Here is a 27,434-nt window from a genome sequence, read left to right as displayed (position 1 = left end):
CTCAGTCTAAATTACAGTTTTTGCTGATATTTACATTTAAATTTACAGTAGAAAACCCACTCAATGTAATTTTTACGGTGTAATTCTGGCAACCACAGCTGCCGGTATTTTACCGTAAATTTAACAGATTATTTTTTACAGTGTACATTAATGGGAATTTATTACATTATCAGGTTCTACAGGGAGGCACACGAGGAGTTGCAGTTTCATAACTACAGAATCTAAAAAGCTTTTGACTGGTAATGTATCTTCAATGATATATAAATAGTTAAAATATCTTTGGCTTGTCAACAATGATGCTGAATATGATAAATGGAACCTGGTCTCACAGAAATCCGTGAAATAGCCACGGATTTCGCTTAACTCAAAATCCGTGGAATATTCACGGAATCGCTCAAGTTTCCGTGAAACTGACACGGATTTCGCTACAATGCAAGTTAATGACAGTCATATCCCGTGGCTATCCCATGGATATTTGTTCCTATTGGTTTGTTCCAAGTCACGTGACTTTCAAGGACAAAAAACAAAAAACATGGCGGACAGTTCTCTCATTTTTAGTGAAAAAATTAATATTTTGACTTAGTTTCTGCATAAAAATGGATTTTGATCACATTTCTAGCGAGAAATATATGTTTTATTTTCTAAATATTCACTCAGTGAATGTACATAATCACTTTGTATGTTGGAATAGCCACGGGATATGACTGTCATTAACTTGCATTGTAGCGAAATCCGTGTCAGTTTCACGGAAATTTGAGCGATTCCGTGGCTATTCCACGGATTTTGAGTTAAGCGAAATCTGTGGCTATTTCACGGATTTCTGTGAGACCATGTTGGATAAATGGGTGTGACCCAAAGACTCAGATTAACCCATTGAAGCCTGGAAAGCGTTTAGGTCGTTTTGTAGTATTTTGTATAAGCTCTCAAATACTTTTTGAATTTCATTTCTATCTGCTACAGAGGCTGAAAAATCTATTATTTAGTAGAAGAGTTCACACTTTTTTTTCCAGAATTTTTCCAGAATTTCCAGAAAATTAGAGGCTTATTTTAAAATCGCCCAGCGGTTTTTCAGGCCTCAATGGGTTAAGAATAATTCTGTTTACCCTCCCGTCACTTTGCATTCTCTCTTGCAAGGTCTTGCTCGTACTCTGTGAGGTTCAACACCTCAACATGTCATCCTCCCACAGTCCTGCTCACACCCCTGTATCTTGCTCATCATCGTCTTCCTCCTCCTGCTGGGGAAGCAGCCGGTAGTGTTCGTTGCCCAGCGGCAGGAAAGCTGTCCTGGGATGAGCCTCGGGTTCCTCAGAGGGCTCTCTGTGCTGTGAGTTAGAATCCAGCTGCTCCACGGAGCTGCACTTTGTGTACATCTCGCGGTGCATCTCCTGGCCGACTCCCTCCTCGCTGTTAGGACCCCGGCGGTTCTTCAACGTGGAATGGATGTAACCGATCGGCACAGGCAGGCTGGCAACCACTATCAGCATGCAGATCATAGTGAGAGCCCATCCAGGGTACTCCAGAGTCATCTCAGAGGCCTGACGACAGAAAGAGACAGAGCGTGTCAGAGAGAGAAATATCTATGGAAGCACCATGCTGAAGAGTTGAAGAGGAACTTCTGTGTTTTTAACCTGGACCCTAGTCTCTCATGCTGGACTTTTAGTCTAGACGGAATTGTCCAAAAAGTGAAAGTGAGGAGCATTTATGGGTACAAGTCAGGAACTGGCCTACTTTACTTATTTCAAGGGTGCTGCATCCAAAAAAAATTGTTCCCAAGCAAAATTCTTAGTTTTTGACTCTCATTTGCATATCAAAATGGCGGCCAAATTGCCCATCTTGCTCAGTCGTTGGACCATTTCCCCTTAGTTTTTTGTAAGTAGGCAATCAAAGATGAGGAAATTAACTTTCTGTCTAGGGTCAGAGCAAGAATATAGTGGAGGCTCAGAGTCTTTTTTATGTATATATATATATATATATATATATATATATATATATATATATATATATGTGCAAAATACCAACTTTTAAGGTGAAATTAAGCATTATTTGTGTCATTTTTTAAGGCAGACATAAATATTCAATCAATATCACTTTTAAATGTTCCAGTTGGTATTTTGCATATATATATATATACATAAAAAGGCACTGAGCCTCCACTATATCCTTGCTCTGACTCTAGACTATAGATCCAGAAACTTAATTTCCTCATCTTTGATTGTCTACTTACAAAAAAACTAAGGGGAAATGGTCCAACGACTGAGCAAGATGGACAATTTGGTGGCCATTTGATACAAATTAGAAGGTCAAAAACTCAAAATTTCGCTTGGGAACCATTTTTTTTGGACTCAGCACCCTTGAGATCTGGAAGGTAGGCCGGTTCCTGACTTGTACCCATAAATGCTCCTTCACTTCTTATAGGAGGCCTTTCTTCTGAAATCCATCTAGACTATTTGTGTTTAAGTGACTAATAGAGGTAACATCTTTTCAAATTGCTGCAGCAAAACAAACTACAAGGGAATTTGTCAAAGTAAAATTATGTTGATTTTAACCCATAAGAACCTATGGTGACACCCGTGTAACAAACACTTTAAATCTTCTATAATCTCCCATATTCAGCTTTATGCTTCACATTAACTGATTAAATCCCAAAGCGACACATACTCAACTCCCCGGTGTGGTGGTCATGTGACTGGGACAAGAAGTGACTTCTCCAAAATATGTGTGACTGCAAATAGAAATGTGAAAAAGTAGCTAATTTAAAAAAGCGTATTTTTTGTTACTAGACTAAGTTTAAACCCATTTAACAATTCTAATCCGTTAATGTCCCGTATTGCATTTAAGTTGTTCTGACAATATTTCCTGAACAAATTAGAGTCACAATTTTGATATATGTTGTGGAGATGCAAATAAAAAGGCAAATTTTTGTTTCTGTAAGCAGAAAATGTGGCTAGTTTTTTTAATTTTAAAATAAGAAATATCAGAAACATAAATACCATAAACGGCCAATGTATTGTTTATGTCGCATCTCAGATCTTTGACATTTAGTGGTAGAATTTTTTAAAACCATCAGAAATGTGTTCTATTTGGTCCACATGGTCTATGGTAAATCCGCCATAATTTTCCTTTTAGGATTACTGGGTCTGGGCTCTTATGGGTTAAGTGGTTTCTCCCAGTTTCTTCTCAGTTTATAACATGTAAGTGGGTCACAACATTATCAAAATTACCCTACACAGAAATAAAACATTTGGACCACACTGTAAAAAATGTCTGTAGATTTTACGGTGAAAAACTGCTAAACCATGACAGTAAAATACCGTAAAATGATAAATGAGTTAATTCAGTTTCAGTAACAATGAAACACTGTAAATATATATATCAGCCAAAACTGTTTTTTTAAAAAAATACATTACTCCACTGTAAAATACACTGGCACCTTGTTTGTAACAAAATATATTGTAATATATATACAAGCCATCACTATAATTTTTGCATTTATTTTTTGTAAAAATATTTTTTCTCACTTTTAAATGTACTAAACACCATATCTCTAACAGAAATATACTGTGATATTTAATGTTAAAATCTTTGTATTATGCGGCATTTATAATTATAATTAGTATTAGTATTTTCTTGTCAATTATATGGCAGTATATGGAGTTTCTTTTGATTGAAAAACTTTTTCTTTTTTACAGTAAAATATGGAATAAAATGGCAATCTTAAACATGAAATCAACAGTGCTAATATCATTTTACCGTAATATTAGAACAAGTTGCACCGTATTTATTACGGTAAATTTCTGGCAACCACAGCTGCCGGTTTTTACCGTAAAAACAACAGGTTTTTTTTACAGTGCAGAACAACTTTTAAAAAAGTGTCGTCTGTGACTTACACACAAAAGCATGGGAAAATAGAATCCAGGTTAGAAAACGACCAAAATTCCCCTTTAACTGCCTTTATTAACTGACTTAATCAGTAAGTAAACAAGAAAAAGTTCAGATAACATGACTCCTGTTAGAAACAGGAGCAGATCCATAGATAATAATATTTCATTAAATAATCACAACATCAAAACACATTAAAGGTAGAATGAATATTGAATTGATCACACCACAACATATGCTTCAACAGGTTGAAACAAATCAGTAACTGAGTGCAGTTGAGGGAATAAAATACAGAGAAATATATATTGAAAATAGAGGATTTTAAGATTACAAAAGAAAGTAATCCAGTATCTTACTGTGGTTTGATTCCAGGCAGTGTACGTGGGCCTTTTAAAGACCACGCGCAAGAAACTAGCAGCCAGAAGACCAACCATCGACAGCAAACAAACATATTTCCAAAGATACTTGTACACCACTGGAGGGCGCCATTTGAGCATGACTTCAATGTCATCCAGGAAGCTGCAGAGATGGAAAATATTCCAACTGTATGAGATGTATGACTTCAAAATAAGGATAAAAAGACAATGAAGCTTGACAGAAATAATTAATAACAAAAGTGTGAGAGATATTTGTTTCTTACCGATCCGTCCCGTAAACCCACGCCACAGCAACGGTTTCAAAGATCACAACAATGACCAGCGGTAGAGTGGCAGAGTAGTCGTCAAACATCGTCACAAAATAGTTGCCTGAGCGCTGAGTGAACAGAAGTCCTATTACGAAGCCCAAAGCACAGCTGGACACTAAAAAAATCAAATAAGAAAGAAGACAGTGTAAAAAAAATAGCATCTATCTTCACATTTAATCATTTTCAATAACTGCAAAAAGAAAATGATTTTAGTCCAGGCAGTTTCTTTCCAAAAAAAAACAACAAAAAGTAAGTAATAGTCTAGACGGAATTGTCCAAAAAGTGAAAGTGAGGAGCATTTATGGGTACAAGTCAGGAACCGGCCTACTTTACTTATTTCAAGGGTGCTGAATCCAAAAAAAATGGTTCCCAAGCAAAATTTTGTGTTTTTGACTCTCATTTGCATATCAAAATGGCGGCCAAGTTGCCTATCTTGCTCAGTTGTTGGACCATTTTCCCCAAGTTTTTTTGTAAGTAGGCAATCAAAGATGAGGAAATTAAGTTTCTGGATCTATAGTCTAGGGTCAGAGCAAGGATATAGTGGAGGCTCAGTGTCTTTTTTATGTATATTTATATATATGCAAAATACCAACTATTAAGGTGAAATTAAGCATTATTTGTGTGGTTTTTTTAAGGCCGACATAATTATTCAATCAATATCACTTTTAAATGTTCCAGTTGGTATTTTGCATATATAAATATATAAAAAAGGCACTGAGCCTCCACTATATCCTTGCTCTGACCCTAGACTATAGATCCAGAAACTTAATTTCCTCATCTTGATTGCCTACTTACAAAAAAACTAAGGGGAAATGGTCCAATGACTGTGCAAGATGGGCAATTGGCCATTTGATATACAAATTAGAAGGTAAAAAACTCAAAATTTCGTTGGGAACCATTTTTTTTTGGACTCAGCACCCTTGAGATATGTAAAGTAGGCCGGTTCCCGACTTGTACCCATAAATGCTCCTCACTTCTTATAGAAGGCCTTTTTTTCTGAAATCTGTCTAGACTATAAGTGTTGACAGGCCTATACATAGTCAGACACCTGCCTATGGAGGAATAGTTACATTTGACATTTTATATCTATACATCTTGGACAAGAGTCACTTGTCAAATTATAGGTGCCTGTAACACAGCAAAACTGTGAACTCATGTAGAGCTGCAACCATTTGTCAATTAATCGTTTCGTTGATCAACTAATGGGTTATTATTTTAATAATTAAATATTTTTTTTAGCAAAAAAGACAAACATTTGCTGGTTTAATGCTTCTAAAATGTGAGAATGAGATGCTTTTCTTTGTCAGTTTCATATTTTCAGACTGTACACAGTGCATGTTTTACTGTTTTCTAGCATTTTACTTTAGAAAACAATTAATTGAGGAAATAATGGGCATATAAATCGTTAATGCAAACAATCATTAGCGCAGCCTTGAACCTGCATTGACATCTGTGCGTTAGAATCTGGTCTCACAGAAATCCGTGAAATAGCCACGGATTTCGCTTAACTCAAAATCCGTGGAATAGCCACGGAATCGCTCAAATTTCCGTGAAACTGACACGGATTTCGCTACAATGCAAGTTAATGACAGTCATATCCCGTGGCTATTGGTTTGTTCCAAGTCACGTGACTTTCAAGGTCCCAGCGGTCAGAACAAAAAACATGGCGGACAGTTCTCTCATTTTTAGTGAAAAATCAATATTTTGACTTAGTTTCTGCATAAAAATGGATTTTGATCACATTTCTAGCGAGAAATATATGTTTTATTTTCTAAATATTCACTCAGTGAATGTACATAATCACTTTGTATGTTGGAATAGCCACGGGATATGACTGGCATTAACTTGCATTGTAGCGAAATCCGTGTCAGTTTCACGGAAATTTGAGCGATTCCGTGGCTATTCCACGGATTTTGAGTTAAGCGAAATCCGTGGCTATTTCACGGATTCCTGTGAGACCAGGTTGGTGCGTTACCAGTGAGTAGGGTCCGGTGGCGTCCCAAGATGCTAAAATTGTCCATGAGAGGTGTGAGGATTCCCTGCATGGTCCCAAACATGGTGCTGAGCCCCAGGTTGAGCAGCATTAGGAAGAACAGTGTGGACCAGAAGGGGCTGGCAGGGAAAAGGGCCATCACCTCAGTGAACGCTATGAATGCCAGGCCTGTCCCTTCAACACCCTGCATCACACAACAGACAGGAAAAGTAGAAGAAATCAGTCTAAACAAGAATTTTATAAGGGTGTTTCTGCAACTACGGTCACTTTTGACTCTCCCAAATTAAAAAAATCAACCTTGATGAATTTCAATTTTAACCATCAGAGTCTGTAATACATATTAACAGACACACAAAATTGTTTATAATCGTTAAGATTTTAATCTGGAAAATGTTTTTTATGGTTTTCAGCACTTTTTCTACAAAATGTACTTACCGCAACATTAAAATAACGTTCATTTTATACATTTTCCTTTTTGAATTTCTACAAAATTTTAAAACATTTAAATGTATTTTCATCACGTTTTGTGCATCATTGTAAAAACTGATATAAAAAAATAATAGAAATTAGGGGATTTCATTGTTTTTGCTATGCCATGGAAAATTTAGACAGTAAACTTAGATGTTGATTGTCTTCATACACACAAAAAATAAAATCTTACTTTTTATGCCATATATTGTAATTCTAATGTGGAAATCATCTCTACTCATGTGTCAATATATTTTTCACTAATACAAATCATAATAATAATAATAATAATAATAATAATAATAAAAATAAAACATTGCTGCGGTAATGGCATCTTGCGTCGGTAGGGACACAATGTGAATGGCAAATGTTAATAATGTAACATTAAGAATAAGCTACTGTAGAGACAAAACAAGGTATTACATATGTCAAAGATAGTAGAGGTATTGCAGTTAAGACAGTCAAACTGATTTTCATGTGTCAAAACTATTATGGCCTAAAGTTGATGTGCCACAAACATTACAGTAATACTAATGCACTAACACAACCCCATAACACTAACAGCATCTCACCACAACATTACATTTGTGTACCAAGTCCAACTATTTGTCATTTCTGCCTGAGGAGTAAACTTATTGTAACTTTTAGGCATTTATAAATGGAGACTGAAGATTTCAAACAAATATTAGATGGCTTGGAAATGGTCTTTCTAGTAGCCTCCAACACAAATATATTACACAATCTAACAAGTCAATATTTGTACCATTTTTTTGTAGTTACAATCCGATACCAGAAGCACGGCTGTAGTAGTCTCTGCAGCAGGAGGTGAGTAATCTTTTTTTGTAAAATAAACACCATTAGATAAGAGAACTTTTAGTAACACCTTCCTCTGTTTCTTTAGTGTCTCCTTTCACTCCTCTATCACAGCTTGCTTCCATCTCTCCTAGAGGCCTACTAGATACTGTGTCCCATATGTTTTCTTCCTTGTGCCAACTGGATATTTTACAAGACCTCCTTAGTTTCCTCGGGGGTTCTGGGAACTTCAGCACCACACCTTCTTACTATTGTTATTGAAATGTTCACCTCTGTTTGAATCCCTATTTTTTTTAAACAAGCCAGGTTGCGGCTCCCTCTTAAAGCAACCTGTAGTGATTCTTCTCTCTCATTGAAAAAGCTTATTGATGCACAAAAAGTCTGATTTGACACCAGTGGTCACATTTTACTTATACATAATACACACATTACATATTACCACGTATACTTGGGTTTGGTGGGTATTTCATGCATTTAAAACCCTTTATCTGGAGAAGAACCATGTCCAAAACGGGACCACTTCCTCTCTGTGAGATCATATAACCACATGGATTTCTCCCAGCCAATCAGCAAAGATCAGGCTACATCACAGATAGTGACATCATGGCATCAGACCAACCATTATGATAATAATATAATAATAATTGCTTTATTGACCTTGACATAAAAATGAAACATTTTGGGGAAAAAGTACATCTACACTGTACACACATGTGCTGTAACTCTTGCTGCAAAGCCACTGTGAGGACTCCTCTAATTCAGCTGTTCTCAACCTTGGGGTCGGGACCCCAATTGGGGTCACGAGATGATTTCTGGGGGTCGCCAAATCATTTTGGAAGTCAGCTCTGTCTCCACTGTGTTAAAGTGTTCATGTGTTTTAGTCTTTTTGGTCATTTTGTGTCTTTTTTTGGTCATTTTGTGTCTTTTTTTTATCATTTTGTGGTCAATTTGTGTCTTTTTTGGTCAATTTGTTTCCTTTTTTGGTCATTTTGTGTCTTTTTTTGGTCATTTTGTGTCTTTTTTTGGTCATTTTGTGTCTTTTTTTTAGTCATTTTGTGTCTTTTTATGGTAATTTTGTCTCTTTTTGTGGTCATTTTGTGTCTTTTTTGGTCATTTTGTGTCTTTTTTTGGTCATTTTGTGTCTTTTTTTTATCATTTTGTGGTCAATTTGTGTATTTTTTGGTCAATTTGTTTCCTTTTTTGGTCATTTTGTGTCTTTTTTGGTCATTTTGTGTCTTTTTTTTAGTCATTTTGTGTCTTTTTATGGTAATTTTGTCTCTTTTTGTGGTCATTTTGTGTCTTTTTTGGTCATTTTGTGTCTTTTTTTGGTCATTTTGTGTCTTTTTTTTTATCATTTTGTGGTCAATTTGTGTCTTTTTTGGTCAATTTGTTTCCTTTTTTGGTCATTTTGTGTCTTTTTTTGGTCATTTTGTGTCTTTTTTTTAGTCATTTTGTGTCTTTTTATGGTAATTTTGTCTCTTTTTGTGGTCATTTTGTGTCTTTTTTGGTCATTTTGTGTCTTTTTTGGTCATTTTTTTTTCCTTTTTTTGATCATTTTTTTTTTTTTTGGGTGATTGAACTGTGCGTATGAGATTCTGTTCAGTGAGCGGGAGTCGCGGACAACATGCATGTTAAATAGGGGGTCGCGACTCAAAAAGGTTGAGAACTACTGCTCTAATTAACCCTTACTCCTCCCCTTTAACTGACAAAACTGCTTTTTTTTTTTAACCCTTTCACTGTTAAATATTTCCCCTGAAGGTATTTTCAAGGTTTATATCTTTGTGAAGCATCATGTTGATCTTGATAATTCCTTTTCAAGAAAGTTTATTCAAATGATATTCCATGGATACCTTATTCATCTCCTCCTCCAGACTGCAGTCAGTGATGTTGGGGCCCAGCATGGAGCTGTGGTGACTGTACCACTCTCTGTATTCAGCCAGAGACACGGAGCTCGGATCGGTCATGTTGATTCCAGGCCAACTAACACCGGCCGAGTTAGCCCCATGGGACGACATGAGGTTTAGAAGACCAAGGTTTCTGTAAGAGAGTTAGAGTAAAAATATAAAAGATAAGATGGGTAATACCTGCTGAGAAAAGCCGTTGCCCAAATATTATAATTAATTGTGAATATCTACACTCAACAAAAATATAAATGCCCCATGTCAAATTTTAGAATTTTTATGAACATTAGGGTTATGCAATATATGAAGCGAATCAAAATTAATTTTTGTTAATGACTAATCTTGGGATCAACGTCCATTACATCTTGATATTGGCATCTGCAAAGGATGAAGACAATCCTTTGAACATGTTGGGGGTCAGGTTGAAGAAATTGAATGTTCAATATCTTGTGTGTCACCATTTGCATTTCTCAGAGCAACACATCTCGTTCAGGTTTCTTTCGTGACCTGTGGAATGTTGTTCCATTCTTCCTGGAGGGCCACACGGATCTGGCGCACATTAAGTGTGTGCCTGATTTGGATGCATATCTAAAGAGGGAATGTTTTATTTCCCATAGAAATGAATCAATATTTTTTACTGTGTTGCAGTTAGACAAACTTGCAGGCTAGTATAAAAGTAGTTATTTCAGCAGTATTAGAAATTATCAATATTAGGGCACACACACACACACACACACACACACACACACACACACACACACACGTACTCAGCTACGCATCGTAGTGCGATGGTCTTGGCACGGAAACCCAGCACGACGAACACCACCAACGAGGCCAGAACAGACGTCATGAAGTTGATGCAGGACACCATGATGGCGTCCCTGTGGCAGTTGTTGTGGACTGGATTATAGGAGGAATATGCGATAACAGAGCCGTAGCCCAGCCCGAGGGCAAAAAACACTTGTGTTGCAGCCTGCCGCCACACCTGCACATTACCCCAGATCTCCAGCTGGAAAATATCACAAAATAAAGTCACATTAAGTTTAAATTACTGCAAAAGGCTACAAAATCTTGAAAATATGCTAAGAAGTTTAACCTCCTGAGACCCAAGCTTTTGTTTGGCATGTGTTGTTAGTTTCTCCTAGATATTTTGGATCAGTAGGATCTGATCAGTACAAAAACTAAGCATTGTCTTTGAACAGGAAGTAGTTTTTGAAAAAAAAAAAAGGGTTAATTTTACTGTATAACACAATTAATTCACCAGTGTATTAAACTGTTTATTTCCTTACATTTACACCCTCTTACTTAAAGAACGATAGGAAAAGTCTATTTGTTCTCAAATGAATACTTCCCGATTAGCATTGTCGTAGCTTGTTGCTATTGCTAAAAATAGTCAAAATTGCACAGAATATCAAACTACAAACATTATTAAGCACAAATAAACAAGTTTTAACCATAAAATCTGATCAGCTTTTGTACCTGGTCCACTTTTTTGGGGGGTAAAGCTGCTGATTGACTTTACCAAGATGCTGCCATCTGATTTTTACACTGATTGATGTATTGTGCTTTTTCTAGAGTGTGAAATACTAAGGACAACAGGTCATAGTTAAGCAGAACTAAGTATTAAGGTCCAGAAAACCTAAAATGAAATGTCCACATATGAGGACGCAGGGTCACAGGAGGTTAAAACACTTTTTATTTGGAATTCATCAAATAAAAATAAATTTTTAAGATATGAATATGATCAAACAGATGATGAAATCTGTGCTTACTTTGGGATAAAACATGTAGGTGACTCCTTCCAATGCACCGTCCAACATCAACCCTCTGATGAGGAAAATAAAGAGCACCACATAGGGAAAGACTGAGGAAAAGTACATCACCTAAGGTTTGGAAAAAGAAATGGAAGATGATTTCTGTGCCAGAGTATTTTAAAGGAAGGGTTGTGAAATGTGTTTTTTTTGTTTTTTCAGGCGGAGAGTTAGTGGAAAACACCGAGACCGCTCTCATGTTTGTCTGTCACTTATGACGTGATGAACAGCTAGTTAGCCTAGCTTAGCATAAAGACTGAAAACAGGGGGGCATGGCTAGCCTGGCTTTATCAAACCCCTGCACCTCTAAAGCTCCCTCATTAGCACATGATAGCTTGTAAAACATGCTAACACCAACATGTTAAAGTAATAATTCACCATTTTATGGGAGCTAAATTCCAAGCTATTTCCTGGCTAGTCATTTCCCTTTGTTTTCAGAGTTATGCTAATCAACTGCTGATGCTAATGCTAATTTCTTCCTTTGGAGGTCTCTCAATCAATACGGTGACAAAAGATGGACGTTGATTACATCATGAAGAGTCTAGGATTGTTAGTGTCTTTATAAATTAGAGCAACTAGAGGAGTTAAAGGACAGATGACGCCGTTGACAGATTTTTTTCTGGGTTTAGACATTGTTTAGAACATTTTGGATACAATGAGTACAAAATGTAACATAATATATGGAAATGTTACATATTATATCTTTACCAGACATCTGAGAGTGGTATGGATATTTTTTTCTTACTCAACGCCAGAGAGTTTTCCCACAAATATCACCTTATACACTACTGGTCAAAAGTTTTAGAACACACCAACTTTTCCAGAATTTAATTGAAAATGATGCCGTTTAATGCCTCAGTGTATTCTGAAATTAATGCACATTTGCAACATTTAAAATTCTTTATTGAGCATGATAGTGTTTTGAAAGTAAAAAAAAAGATTCAAAATCACATTTTATGTTGGATAATAGGACTAAAAAAAAACACAAAATGACCAAAAAAAGACACAAAATGACAAAAAAGACACCAAAAGACACAAAATGACTTAAAAAAGACACAAAATGACCAAAAAAGACACAAAATGACTTACAAAGACATGAAAAGAATTAAAAAATGGACAAAATAGCCCGAGACTCCATAGAGTTAAGTTGTTAACCCATTTCTTGTTCCCTGAAAAAGGCCTACTTGTATAATTCTGAAATGTACATTATTTTTCAGTTTTGGTTAACCTTACCTTTTTTTATTTACCTCTGGCAGTTCACCACTTACCTTTGTACCCTTTCAAGCTGTTCATTTGACTTGAACTGCTTGAATTAAAAAAAAAAAACTGGAAAAATTGGGGTGTTGTAAAACTTTTGACCGGTAGTGTACCTTTAAAAATTATTCAAATAATAAATGTATGCATGTGTGCGTTGAAGAGAGGTTTACTTACCTTTGCAGAGGACTTGATGCCCTTGATCATCGCCAAGGAGACGATTGCCCAAGCAGCCAATAAACAGCCCGTCATGATCGGGTTAAACTCTCCGGATTCATCGATGGAGTTTGTGATGTTAAGGGCTTTACGGAACCAGAAATATGACGTTGGAGAAGAACCTGCGCATTCTTTCACTGTTGATTGAGAACAGAGAACACTATTATATATACTGTTGCTGCCATATATATATATATATATATACTGTAATATACTACTATTATTATTATACTGGCCTTACCGGCCTTATTGATTATTATTATTATTATTACTATTATTATTATATATTATATATCATATTATTTTACTTATAATTACTTTATTTATATTTTTCATTTTCATTTTATTTTTATATTGTTTATTATCTATTATTACATATATTATATACTGTACTATTATTATTATTATTATTATATACCGTCTAGTCACTATAGCATTGTTGCCATCATATCACCAGTTTAATTATTACCATCATCTGCCAACCATCCTACCAACTGATGTTCTTCTTTTAACTTCTTAAGTGTCCTTGTTCTATTCTGTGTTTTTTTTTCTATTGTTGTTTTTATTTATGCTACCTCAGTATTTTATTCTATTGTATTTTATTGTACTTGATTACCGGACTGCTGTGACAACCTATCTATCTATCTATCTATCTATCTATTTTCCTTGGTCTGGTATCTAGAGTATTTAACACCTAATTTAAATCAACTTCTCAGTTACATGAGTACCTGTGTCATTGGTGGTTACATCAATCGGACAATGCTCCCATGGCAGAGGATACTGGAAGGAATTACCCAGGTAGAACAGGCTCCATGCAATAATAACATTGTAGTAAAGGGCCACATAAAAACAGACCTAGAGGAGAAAAGAAAAAGTTGATGAATGATTTACTTAAGATATTATCAATATTTGTTTAGCCAGTACAGTATGTGCTGACCTGTGGAGGTCAAAAATTGTTGTTTGCAAAGTTACAAACCTCAAAGAACATAAGATATGGTTTTATTTCTAACTAAATGCACCCAAAAGTTATAAACAACCTGTTGACATTTGTATATTTTAAGTGTAGGCGTAATGTGCAGTGACGCTTTTTGGAAAATAAACTAGTTAAAGAAAAAAACATGGGCGTCCTGAGCATACAAGCATACGTCTGTGTGCTGAATGTGCACAGAAAGTTCCTGCACACTCTGTGTTTGCCGGCTTGTCCGTAGAGAAAAGTGTTACGCAACAAACTGCCAGCACTACAGCACACTGCCTGTCTCACATTACAGCATGGCAGCACGTCATCAGCGTCCTTTCTTAAGTAAATATACAGTGACTGGTAACACAAAAAAAATGTATACAGAGAGGTGATAAATGAGGTAGTACATGCTATGGCTTTTTAATGAGACAAGTTAAGGAAGACATTCGGTAACACTTTACAATAACCATCTAAGTCAGGGGTCTCAAACTCAAATTACCTGGGGGCCGCTGGAGGCAGTATCAAAATGACAGAAAAAAGACACAAAATGACAGAAAAAGACCTAAATTATTTTAAAAAGACACAAAACGTCCAAAAAAAAAAGACACAAAATTACTTAAAAAAGACACAAAGTGACCAAAAAAGACAAAATTATTTAAAAAAGACACAAAATGACCCAAAAAAGACACAAAATGACAGAAAAAATACACAAAATGACAGAAAAAAAACTAATTTACTTAAAGAAGAAACAAAATGACCAAAAAAAGACACAGAATTACCAAAAAAGACACAAAATTATTTTTAAAAAAGAGACAAAATTACAACAAAAAAAACCAACACGGTAAAGTGCCATTCATATAAAACTCACATTAAACTTTCATATCAAGGTGGGGGCCACAAAATATCGTCACGAGGGCCGCAATTGGCCCGCGGGCCGCGAGTTTGAGACCCCTGCTCTAAGTGATGTTTATAGATGGTTTATGAACCAATTATTATTAACCATTTACAAAATTCTATACATATTTAATCTTTAAATGTTTTCAAGCAATTTCTTAAAGGTATACGAATCATTTTGAAACCATTTACATACTTAATATGGTGGTAAAAATGTTATAATGACTGTAAAGCTATTAATAAACTAATAATTATGTTTGTTTATGGTAAAGTAATCTATTTGGCATTTATAAATTATAGTTCAACATTATTACATTTTCTATTCACCATTCTAAATGGCCTATATATGGTTTATAAATGATGATTAAACATTAATAAACTATCTGTTTATCATTTATAAATGGTCTATTTACATCTATAAATGATGGTTATTGTAAAGTGTTACCAGACATTCATGCTTAATGACTCATATTTAGAGTATTGATGATATACTGATTTTGAAACCCAAACATGGAACAGACAGCTGAGATACAATGAGCACATTGTGTGTGTAAAGATGGAAAATGGCTCTTATTACTTCCTTGTTTTGGCTTTAATTTACCCCAACTTACAAATAACCCCAGTTGTAACTTCTTATTCATACATGAGCAGTTTGATTGCAAACCCAGGACAAAAAATACATTTAACCCATAAGAACCCATGTTAAATCTTCTATTTATTGTTACTAGGCTAAGTTTAAACCCATTTAACAATTCTAATCCGTTAAAAGGGTGTCCTGTATTGCATTTAACTTGTTTTGACCATATTTCCTGACCAAATTAAAGTCACAATTTTGATAAACAAAAAGACACATGGTTATTTGTATTTATTTATTATCGATTTATTATTATTATGCTATTTAAAAACAAATCTAAAAAATAATTTGCTGTTAAACAGAACTAAAAATGTCACAATTTTGATAGATGTTGTGGAGATGCAGAGAAAAGGGCACATTTGTGTCTAGTTTTTTTAAATTTTAAAATACGAAATATGATAAACATAAATATTATAATCATAAATACTATAAGCGCCCAATGTAATGTTTATGTCACATCACAGGTCTTTGACATTTAGGGATAGTGTTTTTGAAAACACATCAGAAATGGTGGTATATCCCCCATAACTTTCCTTTAAGGATAACTGGGTCTGGGTTCTTATGGGTTAAAAAAAAAAAAATCAGCCCTCACCATGCAGCTGGAGTAACCGATCCCTGCCAGCTTCGGGGAGATGTGCTTCCAAACACCGATGCTTCCCTGCCGAATGCTCTGGCCGGCTGCCAACTCCATGAAAAAAAGTGGAACTCCCACAATCAGTAAAAGAAAAACATACAGCAGCATGAAGGCCCCTGGAAGAAGGGATTAAGAGGGTTTTAAAACATGAAGGGATTTATTTTTGTAGAAGTAAAAGTTGTCACCTACTGAGCAAGGTTATTATAGTTAACGAAAACTAACAAATTAACGAAAACTAGAATTGAAAAAACATTTTCGTTAACTGAAATAAAAATAAAAACTAGAGTTTTTAAAAAAACGATAACTTACTGAAACTGTATTGTGTGGTTACAAAACTAACTAAAACTAACTAAAATTATAGTGAAAATGTCCTTAGTTTTCGTTTTTCAACTTTTTTCATTCATAATTCAGTGTATTTATTTGAACATGCAACACATGGTGAATATGTTTACTGAGACTGGGATGTTTACACTAGAACCAAAATTCAAAACACCCAGAACTGTAAGAGTTAATAACCTTATTGGGGCTGAGATGATAAACCAAAGGAAATAAAGGAAAAATTTATTATGACCTCTTTGAATCTGGCACCCAACATATAGCCCATTACAAAAAAAACACTAAAACTAATAAAAACTAAACTAAAACTAAGCATTTTCAAAAAATAAAAACTTAACTAAAACTAGAAAACTCACTCTAAAAACTAACTAAAACTAACAGAATTTGAAAAGAAAAATTCACAACAAAATTAAAACTAAAACTAATGAAAAATCCAAAACAATTATAACCTTGGTGTACAGATGAATGCAAAAATAACATGAAATAATAATAAACAGTACTTGGAACCAAAGTTATTATAGTTAACGAAAACTAACGAAATAACGAAAACTAGAAAACATTTTCGTTAACTGAAATAAAAATAAAAACAAGAGGTTTTTTTTAAAACGATAGCTAACTGAAACTGTATTGTGTGCTTACAAAACTAACTAAAACTAATTAAAATTATAGTAAAATTGTCCTTAGTTTTGGTCTTTGTCAATTTTTTTCATACGTATACCTTTTTGGTTGATATGAAACCTATTTCATCTATTTGGTTTTATGACTTAATAAACTTATTGGGTCCGAGATGGATAAGACAAAGGAAATAAAGGAAACATTTATTATGACCTCTTTGAATCTGGCACCCAACATATAGCCCATTACAAAAAAACTAAAACTAACACTAAAACTAATAAAAACTAAACTAAAACTAAGCATTTTCAAAAAATAAAAACTTAACTAAAACTAGAAAACTCACTCTAAAAACTAACTAAAACTAACTGAATTTGAAAACAAAAATTCACAACGAAATTAAAACTAAAACTAATGAAAAATCCAAAACTATTTTAACCTTGCTACTGAGAGCTACCGAGTTGAATGTACCAATGACACTCACCTCCTCCATTTTGGTGGCAAAGGTATGGGAACCTCCACACATTCCCGAGGCCCACACTGAACCCCACCTGTGCCAACACATACTGGATCTTAGAGTCCCATGCGGGTCGGTCTGCATCGCCCGTCTCAGCTTCATCTGCACCGTTCACAGTTGTCAGCTGAGTTTGCGACTGGCCCTCGCCCAGCCAGGCGCTGTCCTCGTTGCTGTCCAGTGGAGGTTTCTCCATCTTGACATACAGAGGAAGAATAATAAACTTACACTCATAATCACATGATAGAAAGTGATTTACTGACACAGAGAGAGTCCAAGTAAAATAAACATTTGCCAAGAAAAGAAGGAAAAAGAAGAAAAGGAGACAAAATATTCCACCCACACCTGCAGATGAGTTCTGCACCGCATGTGTTTGAGTGTTTTTACTACGTCTGCAGACACCCACACATCCAACTTATCATCTATCAGAGACAACGACAGTTTATAACAACATGATACACTGCAAAAAAGCCAACTTGTGTTTTTTGGCCTAAAACAGTGATTTAAGTTGGTAAAACTTGGAAATATAAATTATTGACATTTAGGGCAATAATGTAAGTTAGCACAACAAAGGAAGCCAGTTGTCTGCTCAAAAACAAGTTGGTGAGTTGTTGTTACTTATATCTTTAAGTTGGGGTTCACAACAAGGGACAATAGTTCTGATAACTCTTATTTCTTTGTTGTGAAATGCGGGAAAGCGGTGAAATTCGGTCTTTAGCTTTCGCTAAAGACCGAATTTCACACGCACAGTTAAGATCACCCAAAAAAGAAACAAAATGACCAAAAAAAGGAAACAAAATGACCAAAAAAGACAAAAATTGACCACAAAATGATCAAAAAAGACAAAAATGAGCAAAAAAGACACAAACTGACCAAAAAAAGATACAAAATGACCAGAAAAGACACAAAATGACCAAAAAAAGACACAAAATGACCTAAAAAGACACACAAATGACAAAAAAAGACACAAAATGACCAAACAAAGACATTAAGTGACCAAAAAGACTAAAATACATGAACACTTTAAAACAGTGGAGACAGAGCTGACTTCCAAAATGATTTGGCTAGCATCAGCCGCTAACTGATGCTAGCGGCTAACCGAAGCTAGCCGCTAACTGATGCTAGCGGCGCTGCTTGTTACAGCTAAAGAGTAGCCATTAGCGTATCAATGCTAACTCAAAATTGTGGTCGCAACATTAGCTAACATTTCATAGCAGCGTTACAATCGTGCCAATTCAGCACATTGCAGAAGTTAGCAGAAGTAAGGATTAAAAGTTATTACAATGTAAAATTATAAGTTAGTACAACTTACAGTTGAGTTGACAAAAATCTGAATTCAGAGTTGAGCAAACTCAAAAACAAAACTTAAAATATTTAGTTTAATTGTCCAACTAAAAAGTTTGTTGCCTTGAAATTTTGAGTTCACCCAACTTTTCTTTTTTTTACAGTGTAGGTCCACAGTGCTTGTGGGGGGTTTGACTAAAGACCACTGAGACTCCAGAGGATATATACCATGAGTGGCCTCCACCCCTCACTTGCCATGTGAAAACAGAAGAGTGAGACACATGTGCTGTAACTCATGCTGCACTCCAATGTTATAAACAAAGAGGATTTGCCTCATGTGGGAAAACATTTGAGAAACACTCTGAGGTCGTGTCTGTACAGTGTGCAGTGTCAAAACATTTTAGTTTAATCCTTTACATAAAATCAAACCTGGTTTTTGATACCATTTGTCCATTTTTCGAGTCATTCAGTGTATTGATATTCTGTAATATCTGTCTATATCAGTAGTTCTCAACCTTTTTGAGTCGTGACCCCCAATTTAACATGCATGTTGTCCGTGACCCCCGCTCACTGAACACAATCTCACACGCACAGTTCAGATCACCCAAAAAAGAAACAAAATGACCAAAAAAAGGAAACAAAATGACCAAAAAAGACAAAAATTGACCACAAAATGAGCAAAAAAGACTCAAACTGACCAAAAAAAGACACAAAATGACCAGAAAAGACACAAAATGACCAAAAAAAAGACATTAAGTGACCAAAAAGACTAAAACACATGAACACTTTAAAACAGTGGAGACAGAGCTGACTTCCAAAATGATTTGGCGACCCCCAGAAATCATCTCAAGACCCCAATTGGGTTAAAGTGTTAATTGAGTAGTGGAGAAGGTGTAGGTTTAAATAAGCATATGCTTCATCCTACTCCTTTTCGGACATGTTGCGTTCACATTACAGCGTTTGTTTTGACTATTGCTATTTTTTGTTTTGTTTTGATTATTCTCATTGGATGTATTTGTTTTTGTGTTTACTTTGTTGTGTTACCCGCACATGTTCGAAATAAAAGCTGAACTGAACTGAAACAGGTGATTAGATCATTCTCTGCCATTTAACTTTCAAGGAAACTATGCAAAAGAACATCATCTCATCACACGACCCTTGAACACACTCTCAACAACTAACTGAGCTCAGATGAGTGTGCAATATCCAAACTGGCTTAACGTGTGCCAAACTGGCATTAGGAACATGACCTAGCTGGAGCACTGCTGGTATCAGCTGGTGAGAATGGAAAGTTACAGGCGCGTTTGACCCAGAGAAGAACGTGGCTGGTAAGGACACATGGCCAGATACGTCAGGTGATTACAGGAATATGTATACACATGCATAGAAGAGTGCGGGAGAGTGATAAAAATATGCACGCGCACACAAATAGAGAGGAGGGGAAGTGGGAAGAGCAGGAGCCACTGGGCAGATCTGTGTCTGGAGGGGCTCAGTCTTTGGTGTCGTGTGGGAGTGGGTGGGTGGGAGAACCCAGTGGGAGGTGTTAGGTTTACATTGGTTGACGCTGTGGGTGGTGCTGAGGTGCAGGGGTATAGAATGTGGTGGATATAATTGGTAACAAGGCAGGAGAAAGGCTATTAGGATTTATGTCAACACTTCGAGGAATTATTTATCAAGGACCAAAACAGGTTTTGGTTGTAGTGGTGGCGTCACGTGTGTATAGTGTTACACTGTAAAAAAAAACCTGTTGTTTTTACGGTAAAAAACCGGCAGCTGTGGTTGCCAGAACTTTACCGTAATAAATACGGTAGAGCTTTTTTTAATATTACGGTAAAAAGATATTGGCACTGTTGATTTCACGTTTAAGATTGCCATTTTATTCCATTTTTTACTGTATAAATAAAAGGTTTTTCCATCAAAAGAAACACTGTTTTGCCATATAATTGACAAGCAAATACTTTATAAATGAAAATGCATAAATTAAAAGATTTTACCATTACATATTACAGTATATTTTTGTTAGCGATATGGTGTTTAGTACATTTAACAGTGAGACAAAGTACTTTTTACAAAAGATAAATGCAAAAATGACAGTGGCAGCTTGTATATATATTACATTAATTACATATTACAGTGTATTTTACACTGGAGTAAAGTATTTTCCCCAAAACAAAACTGTAAAAAATACTGTTTTGGCTGATATATACATTTACGGTGTTTCATTGTTACTGAAACTGAATTAACCCATTTATCATTTTACGGTCTTTTACTGTCATGGTTTAGCAGTTTTTCACCGTAAAATCTACAGATATTTTTTACAATGTAGTTCATTGATAAATCAGACGGTAATAACCTAAATCTATTTGCAATGATTTTGAAAATCAAGTATTTGTACATGCTATTTATTCATTAATTAATTAAACAAATAAATACTGGTTTGTGTTTTGAACTGTGAGTCAGACAGAGTGAGATGTTTGAAGATGTCATTTTCAATATTAAGGGACTGTGTAGGCTAAACCAGTAGTTCTCAACCTTTTTGAGTCGAGACCCCCAATTTAACATGCATGTTGTCCGTGACCCCCACTCACTGAACACAATCTCGCAATCACGCACAGTTCAGATCACCCAAAAAAGAAACAAAATGACCAAAAAAGGAAACAAAAAGACACAAAATGACCAAAAAAAGAAACAAAATCACTAAAAAAAGACACAAAATGACCAAAAAAGACACAAATTGACCACAAAATGATCAAAAAAGACACAAAATGACATAAAAAGACACAAAATGACCCAAAAAAGAAACAAAATGACCAAAAAGACACAAAATGACAAAAAAACAAACAAAATGATCAAAAAAAGACACAAAATGACCAAAAAAGACACAAAATGACCAAAAAAAGACATTAAGTGACCAAAACGACTAAAACACATTAACACACGCTGACTTCCAAAATGATTTGGCGATCCCCAGAAATCATCTCGCAACCCCAATTGGGGTCCCGACCCCAAGGTTGAGAACAGCTGGGCTGAACTATTCTACATTAATCAATAGAGATAATTGCTATTCGCAGCGCTACTTAACTACTACTAGTACCTTACTGAACAGATTCAGCTAACCTTGGAAAGCGATCGACCAAAGTTATCTGATTCAGTATTACTGTATTGTGAGCTGATAAAGTCCATCAGCTATCACATGTGTGAGTAACCTTGGTGGTGCAGGTCTATACTGTCAAGTAAACACAAAATTACTTGAATATTGGCCACTTCAACTTGTGCAATATCCAGAAGTGGAATATCAGTCACAGCACAGCTTATTCTATATATTTTAATATACTGACATGTGTTTATGCCGTGTTAGGATTGCTACTGTATGCTTCGTTTCAATAACAATAAATGAATTCCATTCCCCCCAAAAAAACCCTGAAAACAAGAGAATCAATCACAAAATCACAAGTTTTCATTTAAGCTGATACAACTCTTGCTTGTCTTAAATGCACAAGTTTAGATATTTGAGTGTTTCCTCAAAAGCTCTCAAAACTTCTTAACAACACAGCATGCATAATTGTAATGTGTTTTAAAGTGAGAGGTTGAGAGATATTTCCTGTTTATTTCTACTTTTTCCGAAACTGTAAAGAGGAATCTCTCTATGTAACACATGTCCAAAAAAGTGGAAAAATACTGCATGTTTTTTCTTCACTTCTGGGCCTTGCTACGCTCTTTTGGGAAAGAACTACTGATTTTTTCTCTTTTTCTATACTTGGCTAAACTTAAATTATCACATTACCACATAGCCCCCTTCCCCCATGTGTGTATGTGTGTGTGCACACATACACACACACAGAGTGGTTGTAAATTTTCATCCATTGGTCAGCCAGCCTCTATCTCTGGTTACAGTTAGAAAAAGTCAACCACACTTCTATCCTCAGCAAAAAGTGATAGTGTGTGCAGAAAGGCACGCCTCACTAATCTCTAAAAACAACGTTGTTTTGTTTATAAATGGGCTGGGATTTTTGAGAAGGCACTTTGTGCAAATATAGTTAGATTGGATCTCCGATATTGCAAGATATTACTAATTGTTGGGTGTGTTGCTTTTATTATTCAAGGTCAAGGTATTTATACTGTAACTGGTATTCACTGAAACAGACAGAGTGTTTTAATATGTCCAAACATGTCTTATAATCTGCATAATCACGCCTGAAATGCAAGTTTTTGTTGTACTTCATTAATTGTCATACTATACTCCATACTATAAGATAAGAAAAAAAGATTATTACTCCCCCTTTGTCCTGTTAAATCCCTGTATTTACACAGTAAATACAGTGACTGAAGGCAACTGGCACTCTGTTGTTTGTTGTTGAGAACACATTCATTTAATCAGATAAACCTTAAATAACTACAATTACATGCTAAGAGTTTTCGTAACAGACTGGTCAGTTTACACAAAAAGTTAAGTTTACATAAAAAAAAAAGAGAAAAGAAACATGCATGTAATGCAATAACCTGTAATACAACCTTTAGATCCCCTACAGTAAAGGTGAGATTTTAATCTTTCTTGATTTTAAAGCAGGTCTGGGTCCGATATGAATATTATGAAATTATTAAAATGCTCACAGCTCATATTCAGAGACTTCGCCTTTAAATGAGCTTCCAGGACTTCTGTAAGGTTGTGATGTCACAGTTATACAATATATAGGTAGAAAGAACCAAAATATAGCCTTTACAGTGATTCCCTGACTGCAATGATGGTGCAGAGATCTAGAAACGCTGACCAAGAGAGAGAGACAGGCGCTAAAAAAGAGCATTTCAGGCAGTGTGCGAACAATAATGTGTTTTTTAAACAATTAAAATTAAAGCATTTCCAGTAGCAACCCAAAATAAAAGTATTAAGCTGAAAATTAGCATATAGCATATAGCATATACCCCCATTTTAACCCATTGAAGCCTGGACAGCGGATACGTCTTTTTGTAGTATTTGTATAAGCTCTCAAATACTTTTTGAATTTCATTTCTATCTGCTACAGAGGCTGAAAAATCAATTATTTAGTAGAAGCGTTGACACTTCTGTTGAATTTCCAGAAAAACTTCAGGTTTTAGGGGCTTATTTTAAAATCGCCCAGAGGTTTTACAGGTGTTTCAGGCCTCAATGGGTTAAATAGATCTGCTCAAATTTCCACAAAGTATTTCTTATATGATATATATACTCTACTGGATACATTACTGTGTAGAGAGATTTCTATTTCTCAGTGGAGTCAAATGTACTTTGCAGTACTCAGCTACTGTTACCTAAATTGTTTAAAAGTGCTTCACATTACTGACAGTGATTCAGGAATAGGACTGTAAAGTTGTAAAGTGGCAATCAATTACTGTAACACATGTTCAGATAGTGAAAAACTGTTGCTTTGCTTTGAACACATGTGTTCCAGCTGCAGAGACCCCGACCCTCCACCAACAGACAGGATAAAGACCCTTTCATGAAGGCAGTTTGACATGTCGCCGCCATGTTTGAAAAGAAGCCAAACTACTTTTTTTTTTTCTGTAAATGTCTCTTTGGTAATCTCCCTGCTCAGGACCTGGTAACATTTCTCAAGTATTTTATGTATTGGTATTATTAGCATAATTGTTAATGTTTCTGTTTCTCTGCTTTTTTGCCTCTCTATATATTATTATACACTGTAAAAAGTAATCTGTTTAATTTACGGAAAAATACCGGCAGCTGTGGTTGCCAGAACCTCACCGTAAAAATTACAGTGAGTGGGTTTTCTATTCTAAATTTAAATGTAAATATCAGCAAAAAATGTCATTTAGACTGAATAATCCTGTTATTTTTTAGGGTTATTGTGTCATTCATTCACACATCATGGTATTTCTCCATAAATTTTGCATGAAAATGTTATATTTTTACAGCAAAACTGTGTGTTTCTTCCAGTTTATGACAGTAAAAGTAAAAGTTTTGTGCTATTCTTTGATTTACGGGAATTAAAAGTGTCTAATACGGTGATATACAATTTTTCATTTTACGCCCTATTTCTGATGTATTTGACAGTGTTTTACCGTTATTTCTACAAACATTTTTTACAGTGTATATTATTATAATACTATGTTTTTTGTTTTGTATTTATTTTTCTTTTGTGGTTCTTTGTTCTAATGTACCCTTTAAAAAACAAAAATGTGGAAAATTGCTGTAGAATAAGTTATGTCTTGTACTGATGCTTATGAATGCTAATTTCCAATAAAAAAATATATATAAAGAAAAGAATATTCTAAATAAAGCATAAAAAAAAAATAAAAAAAATAAAACATTTCTCAAGAGTAAATTAAACAATCACACTTGTTGGGCCATCAAGTATTTTGCCATTCATATCTGATCCTCCAGCCAGCTGCTACAGGATGCAGATCAGATATCAAAACTGACACGAGATCCGAAATCGCACTGTCACTTGTTGTCAACACTTATAGTTGTGTCAGTATTTAAAATGAGTAGCTCTTCAGATCTTTTGCTGTGCTGAGGTCAGTCTTGAACAAAATATCCCATACAAACTAAAGAAAAACAATCCTGTACACTGCAAAAAAAGAAAAGTTGGGTGAACTCAAAATTTCAAGGCAACAAACTTCGATAAAATTTTAAGTTGGACAATTAAACTAAATATTTTAAGTTATGTTTTTGAGTTTGCTCAACTCTGAATTCAGATTTTTGTCAACTCAACTGTAAGTTGTACTAACTTATAATTTTACATTGTAATAACTTTTAATCCTTAATTCTGCTAACTTCTGCAATGTGCTGAATTGGCACGATTGTAACGCTGCTATGAAATGTATGCTAATGTTGCGACCACAAATTTTGAGTTAGCATTGATACGCTAATGGCTACTCTTGTAGCTGTAACAAGCAGCGCCGCTAGCATCAGTTAGCCGCTATCATCAGTTAGCCGCTAGCTAATGAATTCCACCGCTTTCCTGCATTTCCCAACAAAGAAATAAGAGTTAGCAGAACTATTGTCCCTTGTTGTGAACCCCAACTTAAAGATATAAGTAACAACAACTCACCAACTTGTTTTTGAGCAGACAACTGGCTTCCTTTGTTGTGCTAACTTACATTATTACCCTAAATGTCAATAATTTATATTTCCAAGTTTTACCAACTTAAATCACTGTTTTAGGCCAAAAAATACAAGCTGGCTTTTTGCAGTGTAGATTACATTAGAAGGATTTAAAGAATCAGAATACCAACAAGGCATTTTGCTGTAAAATAAATCACAGTTGTGGCACAGCTGCACCATGGTGCAGTATATCCTCAGCTGGAATCCACCAGGACTAAAATGTTGCAACAAAGTTAAGTTAACACTTTCTCTACCTGCCTCATCACGTTAAAGGCTGGAATTCATCCCAGTATACATTTATACAAAGGAAAAGAGCCAACACCCTGCATAAGTGTATTTGCAAATACATATAGGTGCACACACACACACACACACATGCACACATGCACACACACACACACACCAAAGTATTGCATAATCTGAGCAGCTTTCAATCAAGAAAACACTCACCAATTATCCCTTCTTTAGTATTGCATTTGGGGAACCGTAAAAAAATAATTCTACAAACAGCGTGTTTCACTGTAGATGTGTATGTGAGTTATTAAAATATATTTTGAGTAAGACAGTGCAGTGTGTCTGTTTGTGCATTATTGTTGTGTCACATTTTAAATGATACAATGACTGTTAGGGTTAAAATGCTCCTTGTAGCTTTACTATAAAGGTCAATGTGATATTGCAGCCACTGTTCAGTCTTTGGGAGTAAACTAAGTAAACAATGATAATAACATAGATGTAAAATAGATGCAAAATCCATTTTTTTTGCCCTGCTGTACAGCATAGTAGGCTATATATATAATTTACACGTTTTGCTACAAATGTCTTTCACAGTAGCTTTCCTTCCTGTACAGTTACACTGACATGTGTGTGTTCAGAAACATATCTGTGGCTGACATATTGAGCAGCCTGGGTCCTCCTGTGAACAAATGCACAGAGAATCAGCTGCATAGCAGAGATTAAGACACCCAGCAGCAGCCTTAAAGCCTGTTCACTATTCACCACTGGTTGAGTAACAAAGAAAGGAGTAACGGTAAATAATGCAACCTATAAGTTAAAGTCCAAAATGTACAACGAGGGAAAAAAAGTAAGAGTACATTAAAGCAAAAATAAAGAAATGCACAATGAGAGAATAACATATTAGAGCTCATAAATCCATGTTAATAAAGTGTTAAAACAGAAGAGCGCTGTGTTGTGGACATACCATGCTGACAGCACGCTCCAGGACAGGAGTAGAGTTTCCTCAAGTCCTAGTGTTGCTTTCTCTGCGCGTCACTGTGTCCCCTTTTCACCACGCTACTTTATAACTCTTCCTTTGTTTGCTTTTGTTAATAGTCAGGCGTACAACGAGCCTGATGTCTGTCAAGAGAGGAAAAGTCTCGATCGGGTAGTTTTTGACAACTTGCAGCCACGTTTCTTGTGCTAGAACAAACTGTGTCGTCGCCAACCCGAGAAGAC

At 35.3% G+C, this 27,434-nt stretch overlaps 1 protein-coding gene across 1 annotated transcript; it reads right to left on the bottom strand.

The window, feature by feature from the left end:
- Window positions 1-1,157: 1,157 nt before the first annotated feature.
- slc6a16a (solute carrier family 6 member 16a) lies at window positions 1,158-27,434 on the bottom strand. Its single transcript, XM_059348592.1, has 12 exons — window positions 27,181-27,434; window positions 17,573-17,798; window positions 16,099-16,256; window positions 13,749-13,875; window positions 12,982-13,157; window positions 11,512-11,622; window positions 10,507-10,748; window positions 9,689-9,875; window positions 6,540-6,741; window positions 4,520-4,679; window positions 4,236-4,398; window positions 1,158-1,535 (listed from the first exon to the last, which is right to left on the bottom strand). Exons 1-12 carry the CDS (start codon window positions 27,181-27,183, stop codon window positions 1,194-1,196), a joined length of 2,097 nt encoding a protein of 698 aa, XP_059204575.1. The 5' UTR covers window positions 27,184-27,434; the 3' UTR covers window positions 1,158-1,193.

This window comes from Centropristis striata, chromosome 13 (genome assembly GCF_030273125.1).
Source record: "Centropristis striata isolate RG_2023a ecotype Rhode Island chromosome 13, C.striata_1.0, whole genome shotgun sequence".
In the NCBI taxonomy this organism is placed as follows: Eukaryota; Metazoa; Chordata; class Actinopteri; order Perciformes; family Serranidae; genus Centropristis; species Centropristis striata.
The sequence above is the reverse complement of the archived record's forward strand: the minus strand, read 5'-3'. Positions and strand labels throughout refer to the sequence as shown.